At 39.8% G+C, this 12,515-nt stretch overlaps 1 protein-coding gene across 1 annotated transcript in view; it reads right to left on the bottom strand.

Moving 5' to 3' along the window:
- Positions 1-10,526: 10,526 nt before the first annotated feature.
- Positions 10,527-12,515, bottom strand: part of LOC107743209 (uncharacterized) — a 6,070-nt gene continuing 4,081 nt past the window's right edge. Inside the window, exons 2-3 of the mRNA XM_016556352.1 lie at positions 11,145-11,638; positions 10,527-11,038 (exon numbers count right to left, since the gene is read on the bottom strand). Coding sequence (XP_016411838.1) covers positions 10,527-11,038; positions 11,145-11,638 — 1,006 coding nt within the window. The remainder of the gene's footprint in view (positions 11,039-11,144; positions 11,639-12,515) is intronic.

The following is a 12,515-nucleotide window of genomic DNA, read 5'->3' as shown; positions in this document are numbered from 1 at the left end:
TTAAAAACGACTGAAGAGTTTCTCTCTAAATTTCCAGTTATCATAATCATGACTCAGTATTAACATTTTTCCCAGTGATGCTAAACCAATCAAATAAAGTACATCCAGTTAAATTACTATATTGTTTAATTTACTGGAAATCCCATGATACTGCGATTCCTTTCCACCTTACCTTTAGTTCCATTGTCCAATTTCATCACTCATGAACTTCAAATGTTGTTGATAAATCCATACAGGAGATCTGTGGTCAGTGACCATCTTGGTCAGCGTCCTGTTCTGTCTCTGTCGGTATCTGTGTGTGTGTCCACATCTTTCTCTCCCTTTCCTTCTATCCATCTCATTACATGCAGCAGTGGGGTTGCCTAAGAGACCAGGCCTGAAAAGAGAACATCTCTTGTACTACAATACATGGAGAAAGTGACATAGGATTGGGGGTGGGGGTCGAGAGAGAGATGGAGAAAGAGAGCGAGAGGGAGAAGTAGAGATGACAGGTGGATGGATGCAAGAATAACTACATTGGTTTGTGTGGCTATGCTGCAGATAGTCAATCGGTTGGAGAGAGTGTCTCAAGCCCTTGAGTCGGACTTATAAAATATGGCTTGATGATATGATGAGCAACTTTTTCCAAGACCTTATATTGAAGATGTTACTAAAATTTGCTTTTACAATCAAATCGGAGTTGACCTCGGACATATTACAGATTAACAAAGAGAACACCTCTGATTTCAAGAATCAAACAACTGAAACTCAAACAGAAATTAGAGAAAAACAAACAAAACAAAATATGCACTGCTGCATAAATGTTCATCTGATGTGATGGTAATTTTTGTACTCTATATTGTTAACAAAATACATTAAAAGTTTCTGTCTGTCTATCTTTCTTTTCACTTTTACTGTACTTCTACTTCTGAACAATTAAATATAAAACATGTTATAGTAATAGTACATATACCATATGTATAAAAATAGTATCACATCACTGATCCAATTGCCTTGGCCACTAAATACAGTAAAACTTTAGTTTAGTTAATGTTATTGCCTTGTCAAGGAAAATGTTATTAATTCATGCTTGATGACAGCATATGACATTATAAATTAACATTATTACAAATACATTTCTGAGAACTTGGTATCTGTTTAGATTGATTAGAGATGATTTAAAAATATTTGTCTTTATAGTGGACACTCTTATATGTCGTTGCCACAAGTAGGCACCTTTAATTCTAAGTATTAAACTTTGGTGCACAATGAGTTTTAAATGATGCCTTAAATCATGTAGCTTATTGAGAAAACATGTCGTTTTAGTTCTCTGAGCTTTTAGGAATAAAATTTGAGTCTGGCATATGATAGACCGAGCAGAACAATACCTTGACATACATTGAAGAAAGAACTCAAGCCATATCTAGTGTCCAAAATATCAGAGATATGGACATTTTTGGGCTGGTAAAAAACCCACTTGTGATGCCTTAGAACCCACTCAGAACACCACAGTTATGCCTTATCAAATACTGGAAGGATGTAATGTGAAAATCTACTTTAAATGTTATTTCCTTCACTTGAATTGTTGATTTCTTAACTATATACCCAAGCACCTCTAGTGTGTTGACTCTTTGGGGTTAGTGACTCTATAAGTCAAATCACTTCCTTTATGAAATGTTCCTTTAGCAGGATAGCACATATATTACCACTGACCACTGTGTTGCCATGGCAAACATCACACAAAAGGGTGTGGCGTGGGAAAGACTCGCTGAGGTCAGGAGTGAGGGTCAGGAGGTCAGGGATCACCAGCAGCTGGACAACACACAAGAGGAGAGGAGGGTGAGAAAGGAGCAGGGGGCGGTGGGACTGCAGCTGCTGCCACAGGGGCTTCAACAAGACATTAACATTGAACTGCGCAATAATAAAGGATATTGATGAGGGTTTGTGCGAAATCCATGGAGCGGTCTTTAGTTGACATGCCCAGATCTGCTGAAAACCCGCTAATGTGTAACGGTCCATGCCTATTAACAAGAGTGATTTTGTGACATCTGTTTCGAACTCTTATTGGTATTATGTACCATGTTTCTGTGAGATCCAGGGTATGCAGAATGTCCCAGAATTGCTTCCTGAAAAAAATCTATCTATCTATCTATCTATCTATCTATCTATCTATCTATCTATCAGTCATGTGAGGTTCTATTCAATATATAATATCAAATTGTAACAATTCAATATGTAATATTTAACAAAACGCTGGTTGAAAAAACAAACAAAAAAAAATAATACAAAATAAAACATTTAAAAAAAGAAAAATTCAGTATCTATCTATCTATCTATCTATCTATCTATCTATCAGTCATGTGAGGTTCTATTCAATATATAATATCAAATTGTAACAATTCAATATGTAATATTTAACAAAACGCTGGTTGAAAAAACAAAAAACAAAATAAAACATTTAAAAAAAGAAAAATTCAGTATCTATCTATCTATGTGGGATTCAATTCAACATATAATATTCATTTATAACAATTCAATATATAATATTTAACAAAACAGGTTTGTTACAAAACAAAACAAAAAACTAAACAAAACAAAAGATATATAGTTTTAAAAAAGGAAGACATTTTATTTCCTGAAAACCGATTTGGATTTTAGTGATTAAAATGTGTAGTTAAAAATTATTCTAAAAATATTTTAAACAGAAACAGTAGCCTATTTTTTACTCTGAAAAATGCACAGCTATTATAATTCAATTCAAATTAAAATGTAGTAAGAGAATTAATGTCGTGGCAGAATTGATTGTGCAGCTCCAGGCTGAGATGACTGTGGTCTGAAGTACCAATGCAGGTCCAGGTTGCTTTCTTTCAGGGAGGAGTGAAGGTGAGGTCAGCCGTGCTAAGGTCAGGTTGACATATTTGTGGGGTTTGTCCTTGGGGGTCAAGGGGAATCAGCCAAAAGAATAACTAAGGGGACAATGGCAATATGCAAATGAATAGCGAGATGGTCCATTTGGCTGCTGATTTACATTCCCATATGTCCTCCATGAGAACCTGCATTGTCTAAGAGTAATCAGATTTCTATGAAAATGTCAATACACAATCCTAACTCAGTTTTTTACTGAGAGTTTTAAAATAAAAAAAACATCTGGTGCAGTGGATTAGATGCTAGAAATGCCAAAAAACAAAAAACAAAAAAAAACACTTTTAGATGCAATTAAATGGGCTTGAATGACTGCACATAGAAACTAAACCCACTTATGTATGAAAGAGTTAAAATATAGAGCAAATATCTTTCATTTAGTGCACAGTATTGGCAGAAAAGGACAATTTAGTCAAATCTGTCAAAATTAGTCCTATTTTCAAAATGTAATGCATTTTTGGTTATTGTGGAATGTCATACTCTAGTCAAGATGTTTCAAAGTTTTTGATACAAAGAACCCACCAATATGTGATGATCCTCATATGATCAGAATATTATAAAAATATTATTATAAAATATTAAATTATAAATAATGATAAAATATAATCTTAAATATAATTTCTTAAGTGAAAATATGTAATAAAATATGTACGATTTCTTAAGTGAAAATATATGTCACGCGCTGCCTACTGTGTCGGAGCGAGGAGTGAGGATTCACGGAAAAGGCAATCTTTATTAATCCAATTAAAGACTCAAGGTAGGGAACACACACGTAGCACACGAAATAGACGTTTGAGACTGGATGAAGGACTCAGGAAAACACAGTGCTTAAAAAGGGAACTTAGAAAAACCTGAAATCAATAGACAAGGGAGAAACTGGAAACAGGAGCCCTCTCTGGGCTTAACTTGGGAGCAGGAGCCCTCTCTGGGCTGGGCGTAGGAGCAGAAGCCCTCTCTGGGCTTATCTTGGGAACTGGAGCCCTCCTTGGGCTTGGCTTGGGAACAGGAGCCCTCTCTGGGCTGGGCATAGGAGCAGAATGTATGTGGGGATTCCTGGCATGGGGTGAGCTGGGGAAACAGGATGTGTTTCAGAGGGGGCTGGACGAGGAGACTTTAAATCTTCCTTTACATCTTCCACTTCGAAATCGGAACCGTTTAAATAAAGGACGAGATCAATCAGCTCGATCAGGGGAAAATCACACGTGGGGAGATCGCAGCGGATCGTATCATCGTCCAGCCCCGGCTGGAAACACACACCAAGAGCGGTGTTGTGACAGGCCACCTGGTTGGAAAGCTCAAGGAATTCCTCCACATATCTCTCCAACTTCCTTTATGACAAATATTGAATTTTTCTGAAATCATTTGTATTCTTCATATTACTTGTATGACTGGGTATCTAAAATGTAACTGAATAAGTCAGAATTAAAACATATTCGTAAAGTAAGATCTTGGGGATCGAACATTTCAACACGCAAAGTGAATCGCGCACGTGACTGGACAGAAAGTGAAGCTTCGTTTGTCATTGGTCACTTGATTTCTATGACAATTAACAACACAACACAAGCTTAAAATCGAGGCTTCATCTGGCACGCCCATTTATTCTCGACACAAGCTCCGATGCCTCGGTTCAAATGTCACATCACTAGCAGGGGGTAATACCACTAACTTAAGAAACCAGGTCAGGTACAGTTCATATATCTGACTGCTTGTATTTATTGACAAAATTGTATAAATGTGAAGTAAAATTGAGGATGCAGTGCATCGTCAATGCATTGTGATGCATCATGATATCGAATTGAACCGAATCGATGACATGATAATTGTAACCGAACCGAACCGTGAGACGAGTGTAGGCTCACACCCCTAACAGAAAGACAATCTTTATTCATCCAAATAAAGACTCAAGGGAGGGAACACACACACGTAGCACACGGAATAGACATTTGAGACTGGACGAAGGACTCAGGAAAACACAGGGTTTAAAAAGGGAACTAAACGAGGAACTCAATGAGAAACACCTGAAATCAATAGACAAGGGAGAAACTGGATAATGGGGAGCACTTGGGGAGCAAAACCACAAGACATAGGAACACAGGGCTGACAATATACAAGTGTTACAGTTTTTGTTACAGAGTGTTACAGATCTCTAGTCACATTTTCAAAACTCTAAACACAACATCCGTCTGTTGTGACCATACCATTAACACAATTCATGTTGTTTTCACACAATATGCAGTCAATTACCATGTTTCTAAAATGCTTACATTTTCTTTTCATACAAGCTTACCCAAAACCAAAATCATGGATGTTTTTAGTCTTATTTACAAATGCTTAAACACAGCATATCAGAAATGAAGACCTAATGTTCCAAACCTTAAATATAGTATAAAGCTTCTACTTCTGCAACAACAGCAGCTCAAAGGTATTGAAAAAAATCTCTCTATATAAAATATTGTAACAACTGATAAGCATTTTTAAGTAACAACTCACTGAAACATTTAGAAATAGCTGATTTCAGTCTCAGTTGGAGGAATAGTCTGGTGTTGAAGCTCTTTCCATTACATCAACAACATAGAGTAAAAAAGACCTCTTTGAATTGGTTTTGTGGATGCAGAACTACATAGAATCAGAAAAAATAATGCCTGGGAGAGGGAGAAGGAGAGGAATAGTTGTAGGAGGTAGAGAAGTAGTTGGATCAGAAAAAGGGAGAAGAGGTGTGTTGGACTGTGCATTTTTATGTTTGTTTGTTTTTTCCCACATGTGGAACCTATGAAAGCTTATTTCTGCCATGGAATATAAAGGGTAAGGCTAATTGTGGCTTTATCTCAGAATTCTGACTTTTTTTTTTTTGCAATTGTGAATTTACAGTATCTCACAATTCTGATAAAGTAACTTCCAATAATAGAAGTCCGAATTGTGAGATAAAAAAGTCACAGTTACTGTTTTTACTTTTTTATTCTGTGACGGAAACAAGCTTGCATAGTAACCAAAGGCCATGTATGTTGGAATTGTGTTGATCACTGGCATCAGCTACCATGGAGGGCACCATCCACATCCAACCCCCACCGACTGAAAAGCAATTTTAATCAAGGTTCCAATTGAATTTCTGCATAGGGGACCCTATTTTTTTTTTCTATTGTACATTCTATAAAGTAATGACTCATTCAGTTTTAGATAGTATGTTGCCAAGAATGAACACATTTAACACTTACAAATGTAAAATGGGTTCCTCTTCAGGAACTCTAGCTGCGTCGGAGGACGCTTAGGGAACGCCCTTCAGCGTGACCGGCTCTGAATCCCGTGTGTAATCAGTCCAATAGATGGGCGAGACGTCACGGGCGGGTGACGTAATGACCAGGAAGCTATAAAAGCACGTGCGGTGAAACCGGCGTCAGCTTTCTGTCATTCAGCAAGCGCTCTGTGTGTGTGTCGGTCTGATATCTGTTGTGAGTCTTATTTGATGTTGTTTTGTCAATCAGAAAATGTCAAAAGCACATGATAAAAAGAAACACATAAGGGGCGAGGGCAGGCAGCGTTTCAGGCTGTGTGTTTCTCCCTGCCCACGTTATATTACGGGTGGGGATACACACAGTTTGTGCGTTGTCTGCCTGGGAGCGGACCATGCTGAGTCGGCTCTCTCGAGAGCTGACTGTCCGCATTGCGAGCGTCTCACGATGCATGTTCTCCGCTCCCGGAAGACTCTCTTTGCGGAGGGAGCCTTCTCTAGCGTTCCCCGCGGCGCTGGTCCTGCTTCCGTCACGGTGGAGCGGCGATTACGCTCGTGGGGTTCGCAGGTGGATCTGGTGGAGGGAATGGAGACGGGCGAGTCCCTATCTTCTTCCTCACCCACCAGATTCAGCGCCCATTCTCTGGGATCGGAAGCCCGCTCTGAGGTTACTTCCCCCCGGGGAACGGGATCGACGCTCCGCCTGTCTTCCGAGGAGGAGGTTGATGTGGTAGGCGTCGATGAGGATTCGCCCCCTCAAACGCCCCAGTATGGAGAGCAGCCCCCTCCGAGTACCAGCTCCTCATACAGGGAGGCACAAAAACAGAGAGTTGCCTCACGTGCTCCTCCGCGTCGGGACCGCGACTTTAAGCAACGCTCTGGGTCGGGGGCCTCAAAGTCTAAGCCGGATCTGCGGACCGTACTTAAGACTAAGAGGTCCTCGGCCAAGAAGTCCTGATGCCACTGGCCCAGCACTCATGAGGGCAGGCCCCTCTGGGGTGGAGCGGGTTTCACCGCATTACACGGTGTCCGTCTCGCCTCAGTGCCCTCAGGAGATCGGTCTGCTAACCCTGCCAGAGTTACAGGGCACAGCAGTCTCCCGCGAGCGCCACTCTCAGTCACCGCCTGCCGGTCCGCCGTTACAGGGCACCGAGCTAGCTGCTCTTATTACATCAGAGGTCAGTCTCGAGAGACTGATTCCCTTAGTAGATTCTTTGGCAGCGTGGAAACTACTGCCAAATGTGTCTCAGTGGGTCCTGCGTACTGTAGAGAGAGTCTACAGAATCCAGTTTGGTTCTCCTCCGCCTCGTTTCAACGGGATTACGCCCACGCTGGTGGGCCCCGAGTTGCGACTCAGATGACATCGCACTGTCCCCTCTGGTTCTCTCTGAGTCATCTAGCTCCACTGGGGCTGGATGCCATGGTACAGACGTGGCCGAGGCTTTGTCTGTACGCCTTTCCCCAGATAGCTCTGCTCCCGGGAGTTCTAGAGAGAGTGCGCCGGGACGGTGTCCGTCTTCTGCTAGTAGCCCCGTTCTGGCCAGGCCGAGTATGGTTCTCGGGCCTGATTTCTCTCCTCGACGGCGCTCCATGGGAGATTCCCATCAGGAGAGATCTCCTCTCACAGGCGGAGGGTACGATCATCCATCCCCGCCCGGAGCTGTGGAAGTTGTGGGTGTGGCCCTTGAGGGGGCACAACTCATAGCTTCCGGTCTCTCAACCGAGGTTGTTGAGACCATCCTCCAATCCAGAGCTCCCTCAACGAGGAAACCGTACGCCTTGAAGTGGAGGTTTTTCACTTCTTGGTGCGGAGACCGCCAGCTCCGACCCAGTTAACTGCCCGGTTGGTACAGTGCTGGAGTTCCTGCAGGCCCGATTCTCCGCAGGGTTGACCCACTCCACCCTGAAGGTCTACGTCCCTCGAGCGGGGTATGTTCCTAAGGTCCCCTCCTCTACACCACGGCCTGTCGTACTCCAGGCCTTCAGTCCTCCTCCCTTCGGGGAACCAGACCAGCAGAAGCTTAACTGTATGTGTCCAGTGCGAGCACTGGACGCATACGTCCACAGAGCTGCCCTGTGGAGAAGGGCGGACCAACTGCTTGTTTGCTATGGTCCCCCTAAGACAGGGCTTCCAGCTACAAAACAGACCCTCAGTCGGTGGATAGTGGATGCCATTTCCATTGCTTATGAGTCCTCTGATCTCCCTTCGCCTCTAGGGGTCAAGGCTCACTCTACCCGAAGTGTGGCGGCCTCCAAGGCCTTCTTGGCAGGTGTCTCAATGCAGGACATTTGCGACGCTGCAGGATGGTCCACGCCCCTAACCTTTGTCAGGTTCTATGGCCTAGATAGGCATCTCTGCCAGCGCTTGCTTCACTCCTAGAAGCTGACGCTGGTCTCACCGCACGTGCTTTTATAGCTTCCTGGTCATTACGTCACCCGCCCATGACGTCTCGCCCATCTATTGGACTGATTACACACGGGATTCAGAGCCGGTCACGCTGAAGGACGTTCCCTAAGCGTCCTCCGACGCAGCGTCTCGTTCCCTCGAGGAACCATGGTTACATACGTAACCTGAGACGTTTCAGTTGAAGGTAAACTGAAGGCTAAATTACAAAAAACTATGGATTTTTATATTGTCTGTTAGGTAGAACTAAACCATGACAAGTGATGCAGTTTTTGTAAAGCCATCAACTGTTAGTATTTTGACAGTCACTGTGCTATGATTGACTATATGTTTCTGTTGGATAGAAACTAGTGCTAATGTTTTGATTTTGAATCGGGTTTGCTGTGTTTTGATAGAGTTAGTATATGTAGAAAAACATATTCAGCATTTTGAAATATAGAGTTTGTATTTAATAATAATAATAATAATAAAAAAACGGTTTTGGCCAGAAAATTAACTATTTGGCTAATTGTGTGATGTAGGTGTGTTGCTGTGTTAAGAGTTTGGAAAAAGTATTTTAAGTAGTAAACACTTGCTAGCAATTAAAAAAAAAAAACTGTAACTTTGACAGCCATGAAAATACATTTTCTAAAATCTTTTTTGTTTTTTTGTTCAAGTTTATCACAGACCCCAATTTGAAAGCTCTAGCCACTATAAGTATCTTGTAATGAGCATGTTTAACCATTCTGTAATTGCATAGATTACATTTTATATGAACCATCACGCACTGCAGGTCTCCAAAGACTCCAGAAACGATGCTAAGAATGTAGAAACAGCTATGTTAAAGCATTAATCTGAGTTTAAGCACTTCAGTTTTTGAGTGAAAAAAACATTATTTGTGGATACTTTTGTCAATACTTACAAGGAAATTTTGAGTTCTAAAACTTACATTATGTTCATATAGTATAATGACTTCTCAAATCTCAAAATATCTGGGAAAATTTTATTTTTGATTTCATATAAGTGAATAGTATGGAAGCCCGTTTCTAGCATATTAGTGCCACGTAAAGTAAGAAAAGAAATCTAAGATTACAAGATTAAAAAAGCCATAATATTTTGAGAATAAAGTCATAGTATTTTGAGTTTAATGTTGCATCTTTGAGCCATGTGTGACAATGACATTATATGATATGTTTGTTCTTATCTCTCTAGGATGTAATGTTTGTAGAATGTGAAAAAGAGAGCACAAATTGCTGGTCACTGCAGTGCACAATTTAAAATTAGGTTTTATTCTGTTCATTAAAAAATAATAATTAAAAATAAAAATATTAATAATAATTGGGCATACGCTTCTAAAAATGTACACTACTAAAATTGTAATTTATTTGTTGAAATCAGGAAACCATAAAAATAATTCCTTTCTATTTATTTGTTTATTTAATATTACTTTTTTCCTTTATTCAATAAAAATTGTTATATCATCACCATACGCAATTTATTTAAACTTGGAAGCCGTAGAAAGAACATATATTTATTTTCATTAAACAACATCAAATATAATACAATATTTTAAATTATTCATGTCCTTTATTCAGTAAAATGCATTATAATCAACATAAGAAACATGGCAGTCATTACAATTCAAGTCTAATTTTAGGGAAAACATGTTGAAGATTAGCAAACAGGCTGTCAGTTCATTAAATGATGAGCTATTTCCTAACAAAAGCTGTGCAGTGGATAAGATTTGAACTCATTTGCATTGTGATTAAAATCAGAAGTTGTTGTAAATTTATTTGTGAATTTACAACATAATTGCAAGTATGGTTTTGTAATACAGAAATCATGTTCGATTTTCTCTGTTTTGTCAGATATATGGTGAGTTAAACAGCCATTAAACACTACATCATTTTACAGATTACTTTCAAAAACAATTTCCAGAGTTACTTGAGTGATTTCTAAAAACACCAACAACCCATTTTTCTATAAGCCGTTGCTATGTGAGTGACATTGAAATGATCAGTAATAGCTGTCATATTCAGAATTACTGGGTGAGTTGCATAAAGCCAGTAATCCTCCAACATTCTCCCTCAAAGTATTTATAGGGCCTGGTGCACCATCACTATAGAGGAGCCGATTCTCAGCAGTATTTACTATTGCCTTCATCACATCTTCCATGGACTTTACCACAGGCTGCCAGAGGATGAAACGTTGTGTTTGTCTCTCCAGTACAGTGACTCTTCCACTAAGAACACTCAGAAGGTTGACAGCTCTCCTGACCACTTCCTGAATTTCAGCTGTGCCTGTTAGATGCTCTTGAACCTCTTCAGTCTTCCTCTCAATCCTCTTTAGTGCTTCATTGGCCTGCTCAATTTCAGTCTGTGTCTTAGAAATGATTCCCTCGTAACGAAACACTTTTACAGTCCAGTTCCTCACTTGAGACTCACAGTTTTGTTTCTCCCATTCAGCATCTCTCAAGGCATTTGAAGCTTCTTCAAATCCCCGCTGTCCCTCACTAATCATTATTGGACCTAGAGAACAGAAATCTCTTGAATACACATCAGCCAAAGGGAAAAAAATGCATAACTTCACAAATTGTTAAATTCAGAGTGATGGTAAGAGTAATGTAATACTCACCAGCAATCCATGCAATAATTGGTATTGCAAGCAGTGCTGCCCCTGCAGTTGCTACATCATTACATGTGTTCATTCTGTCTTGATGTGCTCTTATGGTATAATTTGCTGATTCTACACTTCTTTCAGCCTGCTCCAAAGCTGCTTTGGAATGCTCTAATGATTCCTCAGCAGACTTCTTTTTTATGCGCAAATTATCCATGGCCAGACTTTTCTCTTTTTTCTGCTGCTCAACATTTTGTTTCTCTCTAATAAGCTGCTCCATGCTTTCATCTAAATATCCCAGTTTTTCTTTAATCATTGTCTCAGATGTTTTCAGGCACTGCTCAGCATCCTCTATATGCTTCCTAATTTGGTTGTAATTGGAGCATGTGTCAGTGTTGGGACTGATATGTGCTTTCTTGAGGGACTTGCAGATGTTACAGATAGAGACAATTCCCTCATTTAGAGGCCTAGAAACTGCCTCCATAGATTGTACATCCTTCACACCGCAGGTACTAATGTAAGGGGAGGCAAAAATATTAAAGGAATAGTTTACCCAACAAATAAAAATTGGGTAACACTTTCTACGAAGCCCATATTTATAATACATTATGAATGCATGAATGAATGCATAATGCATTATAAAAAACCTTATAATATGTTATATCATCTTATGAATATTAATAAGAACAGTTTTAATGTATTATAATATTTACTTATTTGTGGTTATAGCATTTAAGAGTATGATGATTTATAGCACACAGTGAACACGTTGCATCCACTTAAGTTACAATGGATTATATTTCTCATAGTTATAATGTATTATAAGTCTCATATCTTGCCATCTTTCCTATGCTACTTTACTTATAGCCATCAAAGACCACTTATAAGTATAGTAATAATAATAGTAATATTTTTTTCTCAAACAGCCATAAGATCAGATATCAGATCAGATGAATGTGTAATACTTTGGCTTTGAACTGTTTTTATTGTAATATCAGCTTGATTATTTTGATGGTACTCTTTAGACAGCTGTTGATAAGTAACTCTGCTACATGTCAACTAGCAGTCATTGGAGTATTAGTAGTATGTCTGCTAAATATAGGCCTATGCTAACACTTTATTTTGACGGCTCCCCAACAGACAAACTGACTATAAGTAACTTTGCAAGTACGTCAACATTCTACCTACCTTAAAGGGGTCATATGATGCGATTTCAAGTTTTCCTTTCTCTTTGGAGTGTTACAAGCTGATTGTGCATAGATAAGATCCCTAAAGTTGCAAAGACTGAAGTCTCAAAACCAAAGAGATATTCTTTATCAAAGTTAAGACTCTGCCACGCCCCCCTAAAACGGCTCATTCTAACACGCCCCCACATATCTACCACACTAT

Source organism: Sinocyclocheilus rhinocerous, unplaced genomic scaffold (assembly GCF_001515625.1).
Source record: "Sinocyclocheilus rhinocerous isolate Xijiao unplaced genomic scaffold, SAMN03320098_v1.1 scaffold946, whole genome shotgun sequence".
NCBI lineage: Eukaryota > Metazoa > Chordata > Actinopteri > Cypriniformes > Cyprinidae > Sinocyclocheilus > Sinocyclocheilus rhinocerous.
This window is presented reverse-complemented; position numbering and strand designations above follow the sequence as displayed.